This window comes from Fukomys damarensis, unplaced genomic scaffold, assembly GCF_012274545.1.
Source record: "Fukomys damarensis isolate Sample0158 unplaced genomic scaffold, DMR_v1.0_HiC HiC_scaffold_30, whole genome shotgun sequence".
Taxonomy (NCBI): domain Eukaryota; kingdom Metazoa; phylum Chordata; class Mammalia; order Rodentia; family Bathyergidae; genus Fukomys; species Fukomys damarensis.
Genome location: NW_022900942.1, coordinates 2,930,556 through 2,952,875, shown reverse-complemented (window position 1 = coordinate 2,952,875; position 22,320 = coordinate 2,930,556). Strand labels below are relative to the sequence as shown.

At 36.4% G+C, this 22,320-nt stretch overlaps 2 protein-coding genes across 2 annotated transcripts in view; one reads left to right on the top strand and one right to left on the bottom strand.

Moving 5' to 3' along the window:
- The window catches only part of LOC104863306, a 49,418-nt gene that overhangs the window by 12,163 nt on the left and 14,935 nt on the right, over positions 1-22,320 (bottom strand). Inside the window, exons 2-3 of the mRNA XM_033757309.1 lie at positions 9,109-9,305; positions 5,698-5,884 (exon numbers count right to left, since the gene is read on the bottom strand). Of these exons, the coding sequence (XP_033613200.1) occupies positions 5,698-5,884; positions 9,109-9,305 (384 nt within the window). The remainder of the gene's footprint in view (positions 1-5,697; positions 5,885-9,108; positions 9,306-22,320) is intronic.
- LOC104869763 (olfactory receptor 7G2) lies at positions 17,622-18,593 on the top strand. The gene has a single exon (XM_019209215.1). The coding sequence runs from the start codon at positions 17,655-17,657 to the stop codon at positions 18,591-18,593; it is 939 nt and encodes a 312-aa protein (XP_019064760.1). The 5' UTR covers positions 17,622-17,654.

Here is a 22,320-nt window from a genome sequence, read left to right as displayed (position 1 = left end):
ACCAATCTCCTTAATGAATATAGATGCAAAAATCCTTAATAAGATAGTAGCAAACAGAATACAGAGGATTATGAAGAAGATCATCCATCCTGACCAAGTCGGATTTATTCCAGAGATGCAAGGGTGGTTCAACATACGAAAGTCAATAAATGTAATACATTATATTAACAAAGTCAAGGACAAAAATCATATGATCCTCTCAATAGATGCAGAAAAAGCATTTGATAAAATTCAACACCCATTCATGATAAAAACCCAGCAAAAAATTGGAATAGATGGTCTACATCTCAACTTAGAAAAGGCTATCTATGAAAAGGCAAAAGCCAACATCATATTAAATGATCAAAAATTGGAAACCTTCATGTTAAAATCAGGAACAAGACAAGAATGCCCACTATCACCACTCCTCTTTGATAAAGTTCTGGAAACATTAGCCATAGCAATTAGACAAGAGAAAGAAATCAAAGCAATAAAGATAGGAAAGGAAGAATTTAAACTGTCATTATTTGCTGATATGATACTCTACATAGAAGACCCAAAAAACTCCACCAAAAGACTTCTAGACTTAATTGACAGTTTCAGTAGAGTATGTGGATAAAAGGTGAACACCCAAAATTCAATAGCCTTCTTATACACAAATAACAGACTCACTGAGAGAGAAATAAGGGAAAAAAATCCTTTTACAATAGCACCAAAAACATGAAGTATCCAGGAATCAATCTAACAAAAGAAACAACAGATCTCTACACTGAAAACTACAGCACTCTGAAAAACGAAATAGAAGAGGATATAAAAAAATGGAAAGATATCCCCTGGTCCTGGGTAGGCAGAATCAACCTAATGAAAATGGCCATACTACAAAAACTGCTATATATATTCAATGCAATGCCAATTGAAATTCCAATACTATATTTCACAGAAGTAGAAAAAAAAAATCCAAAAATTCATTTGGAACCATAAGAGACCTAGAATAGCAAAAGCCATTTTAGGCAACAGACACATGGCACCAGGTGTAACAATTCCCAATTTGAAACTATACTACAAAGCCACTGTGATAATAACAGCATCGCACTGGCAAAGAAACAGACCTGAGGATCAGTGGAACAGACTGGAAGACACAAAAACAAACCAAGATGTACTCAGCTACCTCATCTTTGACAAAGGAGCTGACCATCCTCAGTGGAGGAAAGATAGCCTCTTTAATAAATGGTGTTGGAAAAATTGGATGTCAACCTGCCACAGATTAAAATTAGATCCTTATCTTTTGCCATGCACTAAATTAAAATCCAAATGGATTAAAGATCTAAATATTAAAACAGAAACATTAAACTTGCTGGAAGGTAAGTTAGGCAGAACTCTGGAAGACATTGGTATAGGAAAAGACTTTATGAACAAATCCTCAGTAGCATGGGAACTAGCAGAAAGAATCAACAACTGGGATCTCATCTTACTAAAAAGCTTCTGTACTTCAAAAGAAACCATTAGCAGAACTAAGAGACAATCTACAATGTGGGAAAAAATTTTTACCAGCTGTACCTCAGACAAAGGACTATTATCAAGGATATATAAAGAACTCAAAACAATCAGTCCCCCCAAATATAAAGACCCGATTCAAAAATGGGCATCCGAAATGAACAGACATTTCTCAGACAAAGAAGTAAAAGCAGCAAGTAAATATTTGAAAAAATGTTCCACATCACTGGTCATTCGAGAGATGCAGATGAAAACAACAGCGAGATTCCACCTCACCCAACAAAGAATGGCTGCTATCAAGAAATCACACAATAACAAATGTTGGTGGGGTTGTGGGGAGAAAGGAACCCTTCCCATTGTTGGTGGGAGTGCACACTGGTGCAACCACTATGGAAATCAATATCGAGATACCTCAAAGGGCTTGGACTGGAGGTTCCATTTGACCCAGCCATCCTTCTGCTGGGTATCTTTCCAAGAGAACTAAAAGCATCATATCACAGAGAAGTATGTGCACCCATGTTTATAGCGGCACAGTTTGTAATAGCTAAATCTTGGAAACAGCCTATTTGCCCATCCATTGGAAACTGGATAAAGAAGTTGTGGTTTTTCTATAAAATGGAATATTACTCAGCCATAAAGAACAAGAAAATATATTCATTCATAGGAAAATGGATACATATTGAAGATATACTCTAAGTGAAATAAATAAGTCACACATGTGTAAATACCAAACAGTTTCCTTGGTGTGAATAATCTGCAATAAAGCATAAGATCCTAATAAGAGTACTGACATTTCGAAATGGGAAGAAAGGAGCTAAAGGTGTAGGGAAGGTAGGATGGTAGGGGAAGAGTAAAAAGGGAAAAGAAAAAAATGTGAGAGAATGAAAAGATTAAAATAAAGTGTTTGTAGATGGGGAGAGGAGGAAGGGGTGAAGGGAGGGCAGAGGTAAGGGAAAAAAATGAGAATCAAGACCTGCCATTTTGAGGTACAGGAGCCCAACAATGAATGTAACTGTACTGTATCCCTAAAATGTACCAATAAACTCAATTAAAGCTGAAAAAAATATATAATAAAAAAAGAATTTTGTATTTTTTCAAGGAGCAATTTTTAATTCTTCTGTTTTGATAGTAAGATTTTTGATCATTTTGATTTGATTTTAGTACAGGATGAGAGATATGGCTCTAATTCCATTCTTCTACATGTGAACAACCACTTTTCTCAGCAGTATTTGTTAAGGAGGCTGTCTTTGGCCCAGCATATATTGTTAGCCTCGTTGGAAGTAATCATATGAGTAAGGTGCATTGGGCTATTTCCCTGTCTTCTGTGTTATCTTTATGCACCTCTATTTCTTGTGACAGTACCATGTTGCTCTTATTAGTGTAGCTTTGAAATATAGGGTCATATCCCCTCCTGCTTTGATCTTTTTGCTCAGGATAGTTTTAGATAGTCTGGATTTCTTCTGTGCCCTAAAATTTTTGGAATTTTTTTGTATTTTTGCAGAGAAAGTTGTTTGTTTTGATTTAAATCTACTTGGCCATATTTTGGTAATATGGCCATTTGACAGGATTGTTTCTTCTCATCAGGTCGAGGTAATATCCGCCAATTTTCTGATGTCCTCTTCAGTTTCTTTCAGAGTATTATAATTTTCATTGTAGAGGACTTTTATTTCCTTTTTAGGTTAATTGCTAAGTTTGAATATTTTTTCGAAGGCATTATATTGGAATTGTTTTCTGATTTGTTTCTTGGCGGGTTCATTATAGGTGTACAGGAGCACTATTGCATTTTATGTGTTAATTTTCTATTCTACACTGAAAATTTTGTTTGTTCTGGTGAAATTTGTTGGTCTTCTATGTACACAGTGTGTCATCCACAAGTAAGTGGAGTTTGACTTTTTACTTTCTTCTTCCTATTTCATATCTTCCTTTTTTTTTGCAAATTGTCAACTTCATTTTTTTCTTTTATTGAGTTTATTGATACATTTTAGGCATACAGCACAACTACATTCATTATTGGGATCGTGTACCTTTACATGACAGGTCTTGGTTCTCATTTTTTCCCCTAGTCCATGCCCTCCCTTCACCCCCTCCTACTCTCCCCATTTAGAAACACTTTATTTCTATTTTTTCATATTTTTTTTCTTTTCCCTTATTATCTTTCCTCTACCTTTCCCATTTTCCCTACACCTTTAGCCCTTTTCTTCCTATTTCACATTGTCAATTATACCATTGAGATCTTGTGTACTATTATAGCTTTTCACACCAGAGAAACTATTCAGTATTTGCACATGTGTGACCTGTTTATTTCACTTAGGATTATATCGTCAATATGTATCCATTTTCCAATGAATGACTCTGACTTCTCATTCTTTGTGGCTGAGTAGTATTCCATTTTACGGTAAAACCACATCTTCTTTATCCAGTTTCCAACTGATGGGCAAATGGGCTGCTTCCAAGATTTAGCTATTACAAACTGTGCCACTATAAACATAGGTGCAGACTGGTGCAACCACTGTGGAAATCAATATGAATATACCTCAAAGAGCTGGGACTAGAGGTTCCATTTGACCCAGCCATCCCTCTGCTAGGTATCTTTCCAAAAGAATTAAAGGAATCGTATCTTCCTTTTAACTGATTGCTCAGCTCAACATGTCATGTGAACTGAGTTTTTTATGATTTTTTTATTTATTAGTACATTTTCAGTATATAATATTTACATTCCTTGTGGGGCTTTGGCACACCTAAATTAAATATATTATTTCCTTTTTTCATTCACTATTTCTTCACTCAATTCCCCTCTATTCGTATCCCTTGACCTCTTCTTGTTTGTGTTTTTTTTCTTTGTCATGTGCTTGAGGTACAAAATGTTCATTTTAATTGCTGGAGAATGTACATGTACATAACATGTCTTAAGTCTTTTTTATTCCCTTTCTCTTCTCTCTCTCCCCTTCTTCCATTCCTTGATTTTCTTTTCCTGTGAGAAATATCTATCTTCCTACTTCCTGTTATCTCTTAATTTGTTTGTTTATAATTTGGGTTTCTTATGTAAAAGAAGTCATGTAGTATTTGTTTGTCTGTCTGATTTTCTTTTAACCATTACTCTCTAATAGCTGGTTCAATTGAAAATTCTAGTTTAATTTTTTCCATTAAGTTCATTGGTACAATTTAAGTATAAAATATAGTTATAGTAATCATTGGGATATTGTAACTTTACATAACATATCTTAATTCTTGCTTGTTCCACATTCCCTGGTATTCTCTTCACCCCCTCCATCCTACCTCATTTTTTCAGAACTTTCTACACTGATTTCCAATATAGTTGTACTAATTTGCATTCCAAACCAACATCAAGGAATCTAGTTATTGATCAAAATGGTGAGAGTAGACATTTAGTATGATGTTGGCAGTGGGTTGTTATAAATGGCTAGAACATCTGCATATTAATTTTGCTATAACATCTAACCCGAATCCTGCTAGTCTGCTCCCTGAGTCAGATGACCAACTGCCCGTCCATGACTGCCTTGAGACTCTTGAAAATCTGCAGGGAGGTTGTCTAGATCTGAAGGGAGGGTGCCCTTCCCCAGCCTGAGGCAATATACTACACCAATGGGTGCATTTTTATATATGAAGGTGTACAATTTGTGGGAGCAGCAATAGTCAATCAAGATCAACAGATAGTATGGGAACAGGGGATAGCCCAAGGGATGTCAGCACCAAAGGCTGAACTGATTGCTCTAACTAAAGCTCTGCAATTAGAAAAAGGAAAAAAAAATAAATATTTTCACTGACAGCCATTATGCTTTACTTACTGCTCATGTACATGGAAAAATTTAGCAGAATAGAGGACTTTTAGCATCAGATGGGAAAGAAATTAAAAACAAAGTTGAGATATTGGCTCTGCTAAAAACCATCTGGCTTCCAAGGGAGGTTGCCATCATTCACTGCCATGGACATCAAAGGAATTGCAGCCCTGAGGTGATTGGAAACAACATAGCTGACCAGGCAACAAAGCAAGCTGCCCAAAAATCAGTGGGGAAACAAATGGTGCTGCTATCTATACCCACGCTCCCAGAGAGGCCTGAATACACAGAGGAAGAAATAACAGAGATGAGCAAAAAGCACTGGACCAAAGGAAAGCATGGATGGGGGATAACTGATAAAGGAAAAGTCATTTTGCCAGCTGTGGTGTCCAATATCTTGCTAAATGAGCTCCATGAATCCACCCACCTGGGAGAAAAGAGGATGATGGCCATTATACAGCCCCATTTTGTCAGCAGAGAATTAGCCAGGAAGGCCCGGGACAGGATGAGATGATGCCCCACCTCCCTCAAGGTAAACATGAATCCTGTGACTGGGCCCCCAGGGGTCCAATATAGGGGACCGATTCCTGGAGAACATTGGGAACTGGACTTCACTGAAATGAAATTAGGCATGTATGATTACAAATATCTGTTAGTTTTCATAGAAACATTCTCAGGGTGGATAGAGACATATCCCACTAAAAAGGAAACAGCTCAGATAACAGTAAAAAAATGCTTCTGACTGAAATAGTTTATTGATTTGGCTGGCCCCTAGCCCTGGGATCTGACAATGGTCCAGCCTTCATGGCTAAAGTGTCTAAACTAATTAGCCTTAGTATCAGAATTAGATGGAAGCTGCATTGTGCCTTCAGGCCTCAAAGTTCAGGACAGGTAGAGAGGGCTAACCAAACATTAAAGGAGATTTTAACTAAATTGAGCCTAGAGACTGAATTAAGTTGGGTAGAGCTTCTCCCTTTTGCTCTGTTGCATATTTGATGTACTCCCAAGCCTCCACTGAACCTGTCACCCTTCCAAATCATCTGTGGGCATACTCCCTCCTTGGTTCCCCATATAGATATAGAATTAAAAGAAAAATTTTCTCACCTGAGGCTGCTTAAGTCTCTCAGCACTTTACATGAAATACAGTCTCAATTACAAGATTGGGTCAGAGGATCTCTGACCCTTCCACATGAAAAACCTCTGAAGCCACTGCCCCATAAGCCAGAATAACTGTTTTATATTTGTAGGTTTGACTTCAAGACCTTTTAACCAGGATGAAAGGGACCTTTTCTGGTTGTCCTGTATACTCCTTTGGCCATGAAGGTTGCGGGACAACCGACATGGATCCACTGCAACCACCTCAAGCCCGGACCAGACAACAGCCCAGAGATGCACGGAAAATGGAGTATTGTCAGCTAACCTGGAGAACTGAAAGTAAAACGTCACTCAACTGGACCTGCATTATAATCTGGGTGATTTTCCCTGGGGCAGTAATAGCGTCGCCGCAAGAAAGCTTAGGTCATACTAAAAATGTCTGTGTACAACTAGCTGAAACTGTAAATTTGATCGAAATCTGTTTAAATGCTGATGTAAATTTTCATTATGTGCTTGGAAATTGCTTGGTTCTGGTATGTACCTCACTTGAAGATATTAGACCATATACTATATTTTAAAAGTTCCCACAGGTAAATCTTAGTTATTTTGATAGTTACAATTGGGGACAGGTGACATATTACAAACCAAAGAATGCTATTAAGCTATATACCCCTCAGGCAGCTATGTCTAACAAGACCCAGTGTGCCAAATATAAAGGTGTACTTCTCAATGTTTAAATCTTAAATGGACAAATAAAATGAAGTGCCCCAGAGAACAAAAGATTCCTTATAGAAATTATCACATTACTTTTCTACTGGGATAGTTTTATACTTGTGAGGGAATAACTCATAACTACATCCCAGGAAACTTGACTGAGGCCCGATGTTGTCTCATTAAATTAGCAGTTGTCTTACCTGACAAAAGAGATCTTTTAACCACCTAACAGAAAAAATGGTGGTTTCCCTATACTTCACCAGGTTTTGATGATGATGTGGGACTTTTAACAGATGCTGAAGTTATTCCTATAATTATTTCTGTGATAGTCATACCCTCAATTGGAGTTCATGCTGAAAAGGCAGTTAGAAAATTAGCTTGCAAGGTAATTAAGGGATTAAACACCACTGCTGCGACACTGGCACTAATTAATCATGAGCTCCAAGAACAAAGATGAGCAATCTTAGAAAATAGAGCCGCAATTGATTATTTGCTGTTATTTCATCACCACAGTTGTGAAAAGATTAAAAATATGTGCTGCTTCAATTTAACAAATAATGGGCCAGCTATAGAACAAGACATAGAAAAGCTTAAAGACTTAGCTACAAAAATTCATAATTAACGATTGGGATGTGACTTATTTAAATGGTTAACAAGTTGGTTACCTGACATTACCTGGTTAAAGCAACTGATACTTTGCATAATGGCATTGAGATTTTGTATTGTAAAAACTTATTGTCTTTTTACAGTGTATTCCTCTGTTAAGGCTTAAAACTAGATATAAGTAAATCAAAGATTTGATTTAGGCCTGAAAATCAGTAGGGAATGTAACAGCCTTACTGAACTAGAGTGACTCCATGTTTACTAGCAAATGACCCAGAGACAGTTGCCCCCCCTTATAGGATAAGTAATGATTAATTGTGAATTACTAGGTACCTGCTCAGGAGTAGCTGGGAAACTAGAGAAAAATTGTAACAAACATAGAGACCCAAAGTAAATCACTCCCTCCTTGTTTGCCAGTAACTGAATGTTCTGAACACCACAATCTATAAAACAATGGGTAATCGATCTGCTGACCATTAGTACATAACAGTCAAGTACATGCTTGATGACCACCAGCTCGGATCAACTGACCACTTGCCTTTGTCCCCTTCCTGTAAGTTTTGAATATTAACTCCCCATAGCCCTTTATAAAATAGCCTCTGACTCTGAGCTAGTTGCCTCTCTGAGCTACTTGGCTCCAGGAGTGTCATCTGACCAGACTAATAAAGGTCTATTTGCCATCTAGCCTGGTGTGTTCCTTCCTGGGTAACTCTCGCTGTCCAACAAGTTCCTGGAGCCTCACCAAGTTTTAGGGGTCAGTATCGTGGAGGCCTTTTGGCTGTTCACGCTCCACAGAGTAAAAGTGAGACTTTAAGTCTTACATCATGGCCATGATATGTTTCTTGTGTGTCAGTGGGACTGATGGCATCCAGAATTGGACAAGGGCTTTAGGGGATTCTGCATCATGTCACAGTCAGAGACCATTTCTCTTCAAGACAGATTTGATAAGTTCATTCTTACCTTTCTTTGTATTTGAACACGTGGAAAAATTCTGAAGGAATGTCTATGTGTTAGTTTTGTTATAATCTCTTTGCATGAGGGTGAAAAAGAGTTAGTATATTATAAAGGGAATAGAAGTTAGAAGAGGTTTCAAGAATATAAACAAATACTTGAATGTTATTGTTGTTCACAATACAAATTAGAAAGAAAATTTAAAGCACTGGTTCTCAAATGTTAGAGACACCAAATTCTTCTGGAATTTTTTTTTAAAAAACACATATTACTGGTCTTCATTTCAGAACTTATCAAAAATAATTCAAAGTGGTATCATGATATTTTTTATGTCTAAAGTCATGCCAGTGCTTAACCTTGCTGCTTGCATACAAATCATTCATATCTGTCTGCTCATATTTCCTGTAAAATTCATCAGTCATATGAAACCTATAAACCAAACAACTGCTTCAGAATCCCTTCTGCTGGGACTGACAGATAAAACAGAGCTGCAGCCCCTCATCTTCAGCCTGTTCCTGTCTGTGTACCTGGTCAACATCCTTGGAAACTTGTTCACCATCATGGCCATCAGCTCTGACTCTCACCTCCACACCCCTACGTACTTCTTCCTCTAAAATCTTACCTTCACTGACATCTGTATAAGCAACACCACAATCCCAAAGATTCTGGTGACTGTGCAAACACAGGACCATAACATCTCTTACACAGGATGCTTCTCCTAGGTCTGCTTTCTCTTGATTTTTGGTTGATTAGGAAATTATCAACTTGTAGTGACAGCCTATGGCTGGTATGTGGTCATTTGTCACCCTCTGAGATACACAGTCATCATGAAGCCCCAAGTCTGTGTCCTGCTTATTCTACTCTCCCTGCTCTTTACTCCTGTGAATGCCCTGCTCCACACTCTGATGGCACTGTGGCTGTCCTTCTGCACAGATCTGGAAATATCTCACTTCTTCTGTGAACTTACTCAGGTCATCAAGCTCACCTGTTCTGATACTTTCATCACTACCCTTCTGATATATTCAGTGACTAGTCTATTTGCTGGTGTTCCTCTCTCTGTGATTATTTTCTCTAATACACAAATCATCTCCTCTGTTTTGAGGATTACATTAGTGGGGGGATAATATAAAGCTTTTTCTGCTTCTGAGTCTCATCTTTCCGGTGTGTACTTGTTTTATGCGAAAGCTTTTGGAGTCAAATGTATTCTGCACTAAGTGACTCTCCCATTAAGAATGTAGTGGATTCAATAATGTACATTGTGATTCCCAAATGGTAAATAGTTTTTTCTACAGTTTGAGAAGCCGGGAAATACAGGGAGCTTTGAGACATCTGTTTACTAGGATACTTTTTCTAGGATTGTGTCCTTGGATTTGAGTTAGATTTATAAAATGAGTTTTAAAGGACACAAATTACAAGGAACTAGAATGCTTGAAATTTCCATCACTATGTTCTTCAAAAAATGACCACATTATACAATGTGTTTGACATTCGGTTTAAGACCTGACTTTTATTTTGTCCAGCTCTGTAATATTTCAAAAAATGATTTCTGTTTCTTAGTTCCATTTCATTGCTTTATTTCCATTGAAGCAGCACTCCAGCTGAGCTGGGACCTCTGTTTCAATGATAATTTGTAGCTCTGTCTCAGAAGAAGGCATTTTTAGTAGACTGATAAGGGAGGGAAATTTATAAACAAGGTCAAATTAGTATCTGGAGACTATATTCAGGACCCTGAATAGTGCATCCTACATATAGCTCATTGTGAAGTAAGGTGCTGACCTTTCAACCTCAATTAAGAAATTACTAAAATGTTCCTTCAAAACTGCATCCTTATGAGGTCATATTAGCATCCACCATATTTCATCAGTTTCCCAATTTACATAGAGTATCACAGTTGACTAAGATGGTTTGGAGACAATAGGACTTTATAGATATAAAGATGGTGTCAGTTCTCAAGGAAAAGAAACCATAATTCTGATACACTGAGAAAATATAGAGAATAATTGTGCATTACAAGCACATTAGAAGTAGGGATTATATAGTTTTGGGGATTAGTGCTTCATTATCCCAACATGAGAAGACTTTTTCCAGGACTTGTTTTTCTCAGAATAAGCAGTAGATTGCAGCACATGTCGGTGTCATACCTGGGCATAGTGCCAGGTACAGGAACCTGAGGGTCAGCTGTGGTCCATTAGCAGATATTGCTTGAAGTCATGTGGAAGGCATCTCTGTCATGAGGTGAATGGTGGCTATTAAAATTATACTTCTGTATTCTAATTCCCATCTCATTAAATATAAATCTCCACCATAAATGGGTGAATAGTTCTTATGTCTAGAAAGGATATTTGCAAGGAAATAGTTAATCCCAGAATTATCTGGTGAGCCCTAAATATAATTTCATACATTCTTATAAAGTATGTAGATAAATTGGATAAATTCAACCAGTGTTTGATTGTCATTATTGTACTTATGTATTAAATATTACATTTTACAGGAATATAATACAGTAACTAGGTGTGGTGGTACATACATACCTATGATCACAACACTTAGAATGCTGGTAAGAGAATCACAAGGTTAGCACTTCCCAGCAACTTAGGGAGACTTTGTCTCAAAAAATAAAATAAATCTAATGCACTATTACCAACTCTTTATTTGTAATTGTACAATTTATGGTATTGATTGTATCTTCTCATCCTTGATTAAATTTAAGTGTAAAGAATGAATTCTGTATCTTAGTTACTAGAATTATTGTTGTTTTTATTATTATCTTGTGGTGCTGGGTATTGAGTCCATAGCCTTGCTCACACTTGGGAAATGCTCTGTCACTGAGATACATCTCCTGTGTTGGGTTGGTATTTTCATCCTTATGTATTTAAAATTCCATTTTATGTTTGGTGTAGCACTTACTCATTTATTTTCAATGCTTTCTTATTTTTCATGATATGCAGTTTTCATTTTCACCGGAAACTGAATGCTTATAAGATTTAGACAAAGGCAGTTTGGTTATTGAAAAGATTATCATTAAAAAGAAGCCAAGTATTTCACATCAGGACAATAGGAAAGATAGATTGAGGGCATCCTGGATTCAGCCAGCAAGATCCTATCATTTCAAGGTTCAAATTCCAAAATTAAAAAAAGCCTAAAAGACAGCCTCAGGGAACTTTGCTTGAAAAGGTATGGCTAGAGAATGGTTTTGTTTCAAAGTGCTCAATCATACAAGCACTCCTCACAGGCCACTTCAGCCATGATTCAAGGGGACCTGGTTACTGCTTACCCTGGGGGCAGACATTGGCATCATCCATGTAGTGCTGGTTTTTAAAGTATGTAGAATTCAAGAGTTACAGGGCTGTGGAAGCTTCTACCTAGTTTTCAGGACTGGGAAACCAGGCAGTGTACATGAAGCTATGAAAAGAAAACTGAAAGTTCAGTAGGAACCCCAGCATGTCATAAGTGCCAGGAATGTTGAATGTCAACTGAGAGAAGCCACAGGCACTGAGGAACAGCAGTCCAAGAGAGAAGTCAAGAAAGCAGAAATAAGCAATGCCATAGGGGTGGGAGCTGCCCAAGCCCTTTTGAACTGATGTCTTATCATGACATCTGCTTTTGTGTGCTGGATATGAAACTACAGGATTTAATGTTTCCCCTGTTTTCTTGCTTTGGTCCCAGTGGTTTCTATCTACTTTTTTACCCCCTTTGAGGTGGGAATATTTACCCTGTCCCACTGTACATTGGCAGTATTTAACTTTCCTTTTGATATTTATAGGAGTTTACAGATAAGAGTTTGCTCTGAGTCTCAGAAGACACTTTGTACTAGGACTTTTCAGCAATATTGGATCTGTTAACACTTTGATGACACTCAGAGATGGACTAAACACGTTTTGTGTAAAATGATATGCATGAGTCTTTTGGCCAGTGGTGGAATGCTGGTTTTAATTTGTGAATACAGCTTCCACAATAAGCAATTGCATGGTACCTATGTCCATAAGGTGTCTTCGCAAAGCAGATGATCCTAGATTCCTTGACTGGGCACTGAATCTGATTTCATATATTCATATATTCTTAAAGAGTAGCAAGAGAAATGGAATGACTTTGAGCAGATTTCCAGATCAGGATTGTACATATTTCATGTAAAAAAAAAACCTAATTTCATGCAAACCTAATGCATTACTATACCTTTTATGTGCTTGTAGGATTTATTACATATTTTCCTTTTATGCTTGATAAAGTTTAAAAGTAACAAATTAATTTTGTGTTTTAGATGATTTTTCATCTTTGCACTTCTGAGATTCCACTGTTTTGCATTTAGAAACTATTCATTTAATTTAAGTGCTATTTTAACATGATGTGTGGTGACAATTAAAAATAGTGATTTTATCTGGTATTGATAAAATTTAGATGGCTACTTTATTTCCATTGTGAATAAACTCAATATGTTTTCGTGTGTTCTGGTGCAAGTGAAAGATAGTTGTATGTTTGGGGTTGAGTTATTGGCTAAAATGCTGCAGCTCTAATGAAACAAGTTAGAGAGATAAGAAATTTGTCAAATTTACATCGGTTTTTCAACCATGTGTAACAATAATCTTACATAACTTTATAATCACCAAGTATGTGCTCCTTGCTGAGCTATTTGTATTGATTAAATGTTCCAATTCCCTGAAATCTAATGGATATCAATATATGTAGGTAGGTGTACTTTGCTCATCGATCTTGTTCTCTGTGCAATCTTCTTCATCTTCTTGCTCCTGTAAGTGCACAAGTATCCCAGACCCTCGTGTTGGGAAACTGTCTTTCTCATCCTAGGATTTAGCTTGAACACACTAACAGTTTGCTGCTTTTTGCAAATGCTTTAATATTTCATCTTTCCTCTAATTCATTCTTTTTATTTTGAAAAGCATGCTACACATTGGCTTAGAGATGTTTTAATATTTATGTAATAATAAAAAGAATGACAATCACAATAATAGTAATAACTCCAAGAGCTCAGGAAACATTTTCTCGGGGTACTGTTCTGATGCTGCCACTTACTAGGTACTACTCATGAGTTCAGAGAACATAATTCCTACAAAGCTAAAATATGCCTTAATGGGTTTTTTCCAGTCAGAAGTATTCAGAAAGCAAGAGATGGAATCTTACTCATTCTTCAGGATTCCTCATCATGTACAACTCATGGGCACCTCCAATGGTAGTAAAGGCTCAATGAAAAAAGCTGATATATTGACTCCAAAAGTACATGATTTTCTCCTAAATAAAAAACCTCTCCACACCTCTCTTATGGCTTTTGAAATAGTTTCATTCTATTATCTCCATTTTGAAAAACTCCTAGAAATCTCTGTACTCAATAATTCAATCTCAATAATCTCAGTAATTCTCCTTCTATATTTTTCTGAGGTCAATCCAGCAAAGGTTTAGTTTGATTACTCATCTGGCAGTTTCATATTTGTCCTCATTGGAAATCATCACTCATGTCTCTACCCCTGCACTCAGTTTTCTGATTTCCACTTGATATTGAAAAATCAGTAATCTATCCAGCTGTGTTAAATTTTTCTGTGGAAGATTTTTTGAAACTATAAGGTATTCTAAGGCAACAGTTCCGGGTCTCAGCAGGGCTCAACTGTTGAGTTCACTCACATTTCTCAAAAAAGGAATCTCTGTGCTGAAGAAATGAACTAGGCCTCCAAATTTTACTAGTTTCAAATATCAACTAAAGGATTAAAAACTTACATGTAAGACCTAATCAATCTTGTAGTACTGCCAGAAGAAAGTGAAGAAGGGATACTTCAGGACTTTTAATTTGTGGACATTATCCTAAATACAGTGGCTATGAAAGAGAAGATGAGAAGATTAAGTATATGAAATTAAAAAGGGTTTTGCTAGCAAAGGAAACAATCAACATAGCTGAAAGATGAACTACAAAAATGAGAGAACATAACTTCAAACTACACAATTGATATGAGATTAATATCCAGGATATATAGAGAATACAAACACATGAATAGTTTAAAAAAATTGTAAATTGGTAAGGATATGAATAGACATTTCTCAAAGGAAGATAAATTTTGACAATAGACATTTTAAGAATGTCCATTCCAGGCATGGTGGCACATGCCTGTAATCCCAGCACTCAGGAGGCTGAGGCAGGAGAGAGTTGAGAGTTTGAGAACAGCCTGAGCTACATAGTGAGTTGCAGGTCAGTCTCAACTACATAGTGAGACCCTGTCTCAACCCCCCCCAAAAAAAGAGTTCCTAATATCTTTAAATGCAAATCAAAGCCACAATGTAGATCTAGGCATAGTGGTCTATTTCTATAGGTCAATCTATTTGGGAGGCTGAAGCAAGAAGATTTCTTAAACCCATGAGGTAGAGGTCAAACTAACCAACATATTTAGGTACTATTTGAAGTAAAGAAAAAATGGGTTCCTGGGGACTTAGCTCAGAGATCCTTCATTTGTCTAGTACATGTGGAGGCCCTAAGTTGACTCCCAGCACTAGAAAAAGTAAAAAAAAGAAGACCACAATAAGATGACATGTTACCCCAGTGGGAATGGGTATGATGAAAAGCATGAAATACAACATTTCACAAAACTACTGTCTTCCTGTGTTTATTGTGGCACTATCCACAATGGCCACTATGTGCAATCAACCTAAATATGCACAACAGAAGAATGCATAAATAAAATGTGTTCTATACACAGAATGGAATACTATTAAGCCACAAAACACATGAAATCTTCTTTGTCATTGGTGACAGTGTGGGTGAACCTGAGGGTTATTATGTTAGGTGAAATACATCAGGTATAGAAAGACAAACAGTATAATCTCGCAAAAGTAACCTAACAAAGGCAATTTTATAGAAGTGGAGAGAATAGTGATTGCCAAAGATGGGGTAGAATAGGAGAGAGTGGCCAGAAGTGACAGCCCATCTATAGGAAGAGTGGTATTGTATGAGTGGAGTAGTAAGTTCCAGTGTTTTATGGCACAGACAGGTAAACATAATTAACATAAGTGTCTTGTATATTTCAATGTAGTTAGAAAAAGGAAATTTTAATGTACTCACCAAGAGAAAAATGTTAAAGTCTCAGCAGGGAATATGCTAATCATAAGTTGATCATTACTCCCTGTATACAAAATGAAAATATTATTTTCTCTGTCACAGATGTAAATTATTTGAAAAATAAATAAGTAAATAAGTAATAAGCTTTATTATCTGTCCTTAGCAATAAATACATCCTTAGGATATTTTCCTCTTTGACTGGAAGAAGGAAGTGATTTTTTGTTCATGAGATAAATCCACAAAGTCCCTTAGCTTCATCCACTCACCATGAAATATTTGAATACTGTTGTGACCCAGGATAATTTATTCTTTTGTCTTACTGCCCTTGTGGTTGATGGAAAAATCAAGCGTGTTTTATAATTTTATTGGTGAATTTCTGTATTTTATCTTTTTAAAAGTGAGTGGGAATAAAATGGTTATGAAAATCCTCCCAATGCCATCTTGCCATAAATTTTTAAAATCTATATTGAAAATTATAAATTCACATAGAAAGAATGAATATGGCATAATTATACTGATAAATAAAACAGAAATCCTTAAATAAAAAGATTTTAAAATGGACACCAACAGGAAACATCATCACCTAGGTAATGATGATTGAAATTTGACCAAATGTGATGATATATGGACATATTTGCATAATACTGGTATTTCTGGAGTTTTCAATTGAATTAATACCTCAATTATAAGTGAAGAATGATCATTTTTAACTGTTGCCATATGTGAAAAAATTTTGGAAACATTGCAGTGGTATTAAAAATGATTTTAATAATATTCTAATCAAGGAGCCATCATTCTCCCCATATTTTAGGCATTCACACTATGCTAGAATCTTATTTTCAAAGAATAAAAAATAAAATTAGGGTTCATAGATATCAATAATATTTACAAAAGAAGGTATCTTAATTAATATTTAAAATTACATAATTGACACATGTAAATAAAATATTTTTATGTCTAACATAGGAGTCAGACTTCCTGATATCAGTAATTACAAGGAGATCCGTTTATTTTTAACTTGAACATAGTATTAGAGGAGTGCTGAGCGTTTTAGATGCAAAGTCCATGAAATGGAGATTAACAGAAACAAGGGTGAAGTGAATGGCACAACATAGTCCCTGGAGTCAGGAAATCAGCCTTTATGAATTCTTCATTTCTCCAGAGTTGGTCTTTAAGGATACTCACATTTGGGATCATAGCCATAGAGAAATACCTGGAGATTTGGATATTGAGCCCCAGGGATAGAGAGACAAGAGATTTCAGCCTGTGACCACCTCTTTCATCAGCTGTGCCCCAGGCAGGAAACAACACCTGAGCTTCCTCTCAGTTATGATCCTCCTGGATAAGATTAACTCCATTAATCTGTCTGTACTTCTGGAGGGAAGATTTCTACCTTCATTATCCAGGTGAGAAGCTGAACATTGTTTCTATTCAAGCCAACCAGGCCACAGAAAGTCTCACAGGTAATGCTTTGGATGGGTAGGTAAATGTGTTTGTTACTAGTGTTAAATCCTGGGAAATGAAGAGTTAAAAAGAAGGTGTAAAGATGATAGGAAATAAGCCCCTCCCTTCACCTTCTCTTCATCTAGTCCCCTGACATATGCACTAATACACACTCAAATCCTATTCTGCTTGTCTCACACACTGTCAAAAGTACAGGAACCATGCTTTTCAAAGTAGAAATCTGCTCCTTAAATACAATGACTAATACAAAATACTTTAAATTTTATTTGAATTATGTAAAAAATGGTGGAGAGTAGTTTTTTAGAGTGTCAGTTGAAATGCCATAATAAAGAATCCTAGATTATATTGCCTTATAACTTAATTTTTGTTCTTCAATTTGGAATCCGAAGATCAACTTGTTCTTCCAAGAGATCTTTGTCTAAAGTGATGGTAGCAAATGTTGCTGCTGCTGTCCATAATTTTATTCTTTTCACCCCATCTTTTTCCATCAGGTTGAAGACAACAATATGAATTCTAGAAACCAAACAGCTGTCTCAGAATTCCTTCTGCTGGGACTGACAGATGATGCAGAGCTTCAGCCCCTCATCTTCAGCCTGTTCCTGTCCATGTATCTGGTCAGCATCCTGGGAAACCTGCTTATCATTCTGGCTGTCAGCTCTGACTCCCACCTTCACACCCCCATGTACTTCTTCCTCTCAAACCTGTTCCTTAATGACATCTGTTTAATCACAACCACAGTCCCAAAAATGCTTGTGAACACCCAAACACAGAGTCACAGCATCACTTACACTGGGTGTCTCTCCCAGCTCTGCTTTTTCTTGGTTTTTATTGGCTTGGAAAGTTGTCTTCTTGCGGTAATGGCCTATGACCGTTATATGGCCATTTGTCATCCATTGAAGTACATGGTCATCATGAGCCCCTGCCACTGTGTTCTGCTTGTTCTACTCTCACTGCTCATTAGTACTCTGCACTCCCTGCTCCAAACTCTGATGGCACTGCAGCTGTCCTTCTGCACAGATCTGGAGATCCCCCACTTCTTCTGTGAACTTGACCAGATCATTAAGCTCTCCTGTTCTGATACTTTCATGCATAAATTGCTAGTATATTTGGTGACCGGCCTGTTTGCTAGTGCTCCTCTTTCTGGAATAATTTTCTCTTATATTCACATCATGTCCTCTGTTTTGAGAATGCCATCACCGGGAGGGAAGTATAAGGCCTTTTCCACTTGCGGGTCTCATCTGTCAGTTGTCTCCTTGTTTTATGGGACTGGTTTTGGGGTATACATCAGCTCTGCAGTCACAGAATCATCCAAGAAGGCTCAGGTGGCTCCAGTGATGTATTCTATTGTCACTCAGATGCTGAACCCCTTTATCTATAGTCTCAGGAACAGGGACATGAACAATGCTTTGAGCAAACTCATCAATAAGATAACCTGCATTATATGATGTGCTGTCATTGCATTTGGACTTAAGTTTCTAGAGAAAGAAGAAAATGATGGGCTTCCTGGTGAGTCAGTGTGCTGAGTCTATCTCTTACCACACTTTTCTAATATGAGGAGATAATGTCATGAGTGATTAAGTACTTTCAATTTGCCTTAAATTCTAAATTGTTTCAAGACTAGTAGTGAAGTTGAACACATGATTTTATATTCTAAATACAGTTTCTTTGCTCAAGTTGCACAGAGGCAGTACCTGAAGCATGACTTCTAATTTTAGCAACTTTTAATGTGCAGTTTCAGAAGAAGACAAGTGGAGAAGTTGAACACAGGAGGAACAGTATTAAGATAAATCTGTGTTTACATTTAGATAATGATTTCCACCTGGCTGTATAGTTAGGACTATGTGAATTTCATTCTAGAATGAGCCCTACTTTGAACATTGGTAGCCTGTGAAGTAGTTGCTGAGTGCTGTTATTCATACATATAGCCTTAATGGCAATAATATTATTCACCACATTTAGGATTTTTACTTATAAAACTTTCATAATTGCCTGATATCAGTGGTTTGAAATAATTGTGTAACATTTGAAATTGATTAGTGAAGATGCCTTCAATTCTTTTAATAAAAAGAAACCCAACATTAATAAATTCAAACAAGAAATATGGGCTTCATTACAGGGAATTCAATGGTAAGGAATATACCAGAACACTGAGCTGGGCTTCATTCAATTTTCTGTGAGGGGTTCTCATCCTAGGTCATTTGATGATTGTACTGAATGCTGGTGTTGTACCCGGCTGGATATGGTGCCAGAGACAAAAATCTCAGGACCCTTCTCTTGGTGTCCTGATATTTAATTTTCTATGGATTCATCAGACTTCATCTCTGTAGTGAGCTGAAAGTGGCCCTCAAAATGTCTCCTGATCCTGTCAAAATAGTAGATAATTATCTTATATGATACATGGCTTAATCTTACTTGCATAGGGAGAGGTAATTTAAGAGGAGGAGCCTTCCTGGATTATCTAGGTGGACTATAAATGTCATCATGTTTCATTATACAGGACACAAAAGGGTAGAAGACACAAAAAATAAGAATGCATTTTATTTGTGGAGACAGATATTGGGATAACTCAGCCATTATTGATTACCAGTACTGTGGAGTGCTAAGCAACAAGGGAGGGGCTGTTTTGCCCTCCATTTGGCTACTCCTTTCTGCTGTATATCAGAGTCATGTGCTTTGTTTCAAAATGAGCTCTTTCAAAATCCTACAGCAAAACGGTCATTGGCATTTCCTCCTATAACAGGCATGACCATTACATCATCCCATACTCATCTTGCTGGATTTTATAAGGATGACATACTTCACCAGCTCAAAAGACAACAAAGAGCATATAGGCCTTCCTTATGCTCTCTAACATACTCTTCCCATGCCTGCATATTTTGCTATAATTTTTTGAGCCTAAAGACACCTGTAGAGAGGGTCTCTACTTTCACTACTTTTCTCTCTCTGTAGTTCCTTCTTCTGTATTCAAGAAATCTTCTTATTCTGATCTTGGTAAATTCTTTTACTGCCTGCATATCCAGACACCATTGCTCATGGCAAGTGCTGTAGCATTTTACCTATGAAATTGGCATTTCCATTGGGGTTCAATGCACAGACTTATTGCACAATTGTGCTTTTCTTTAACCTTGTTAAATTTCAAATTTACTAAATGTCATGTCTCTTGTTAGTTTCATCATTTTTGCATCATAATTATGGTATTGTGTTTCAGTGTTACTTGCTCATCTATTTTCTATGCTCTATGATTTTTGTATTGTGTGTATTAAAATAAAGACTTTTTGTTGATAAAACTAAAAATTTTATTAATATATATTTGCAGTACATAATGTTTACATTCATTGTGTAGAGTTGGAATATGCACACATTGTATTGATGAAATTTTCAGGCTTGATTTCTATTTGCATATTCTCAATATCTTTTGAAATATAATTTATACTTGGGATGCAATAATTGGCTGGAAGAGTAACTCGTCATGCTTTGGCATTTTTCAAAAAGTTTTTCAAAGTGGTAGAATCAATAGCCTTTGTATTAGATATTGCTGTTGCTTAACATTATTTCTCAAACATTTTCACTTATTCTGATAACCTAATGTTTGTAAAATAACATTTAATTCACATTTCTTTTACTTTAAGGTTGAGAATCTTTTCACATATTATTGCCATTTGTTTTACTTCCTTGTGATATATGCTTTTATGACATATCCATTCAGTCGTCTATCTTTTAAACAAGTTCATGATATTTAAAGTAACTGGAAAATTGATTGTTTGGATTTTGCACAAAGTGCAAAGTGATAAAGCAGTTTTTCAAAATGAATCCTTTTTAAATATGCTTTGTTGTATCTATTAGGTGCTCACAATCCTTAGTTTTAACATGTTTTTTTCCCTCCTGGTCTAAGCTCAGTAGATCTTGATAATGAAAACTCTATTTGCCTCTTTAAAAGTTATACAGGCTTGCTTTTTCAACTGAATCTTAGCCACCTTATTCTTTGCTTTTGATGTTATCCAGGAAGATAATTCATTTTTATTTCTTAGCATCTTTTATTAAATACACTGTTTATTCACTATAATACTAATTAAGCAATAACACCACTGTTCACCCATGAGTAGGGCTTTTTGTTGTTGTTGTTATTTGTTTGTTTGTTTGAGGCAGAGTCTCCCCTTGTAGTTCAGGCTGGCAGCGAACTCCCTATGTAGCCCAGGTTGGCCTCAAATTCTCAGCAAGCCTCCTGCCTCAGTCTATCGACTGCTGGGATCAGAGGCATGTGACACCACAGCTGGCTGGGCTGTCTTTCCAGAACAATAAAACTATTGTATCTAACTCTGTACTAATTTCATGTCTTATTGATTGGAGCATATTTGTCCTCTAAATTTGTATTTCTGGTAACAAGCAGCCCTAAAACATTTTCAATTATTCTCACAAAGTTACATTGTAGCATACATTAATTTTTTGATAATCAATGATTTTTTAACCATAGTGATAACTGAGACTCAATTTCTGTCTAGGACAAGTAATATGTGTTTATCACTGACAAAAAGAAAAGACTCTCACTTTACTGTCTCTGACCCAACACTTGAAACTGCTTCTATCATGCAGTGACCTGGATGGGAAAAAGTCTTAGCAAAAGACCAGCTCCTGGAGGAATGGTGCAAGCCCTACTCTGTTCTGCTCTATTCCCTCCCACAGTGAACTATTACTTTCTATATTGGTAGATATTTTAAGATCACATTTTTATGTATGCATGTATGTACATATACGTTTTCCACCTTTCTACAGCATATATATATATATATATATATATACACACACACATACACACACATTTACCTGTAAATATTACATGTGTATGTATATGTACATGCACATTTATGCTGTTAGTGTTTTGTTGTGTTTTGTTTTGTTTGCTTTTTTGAGACTGTCTCACTATGTAGCCAAGGCTGGCCTTGAACCCATGTCATCCCTCCTGCCTCAGTCTCCCATGTGTTGTGATTACAGGCATGAACCACCATACCTGGCTCTTTATGCTGCTAGTTTTGATGAAAACTTAGTACTGAAATTCTAAAAATAAGAGTGAAATATCAATTAAACATTTAACCCACTTTGATTATGGAGAATATATTAGAAACACCTTATAATATACAAAAGAAGATTCAAATTTTACTGATTCTAGAATGAAAT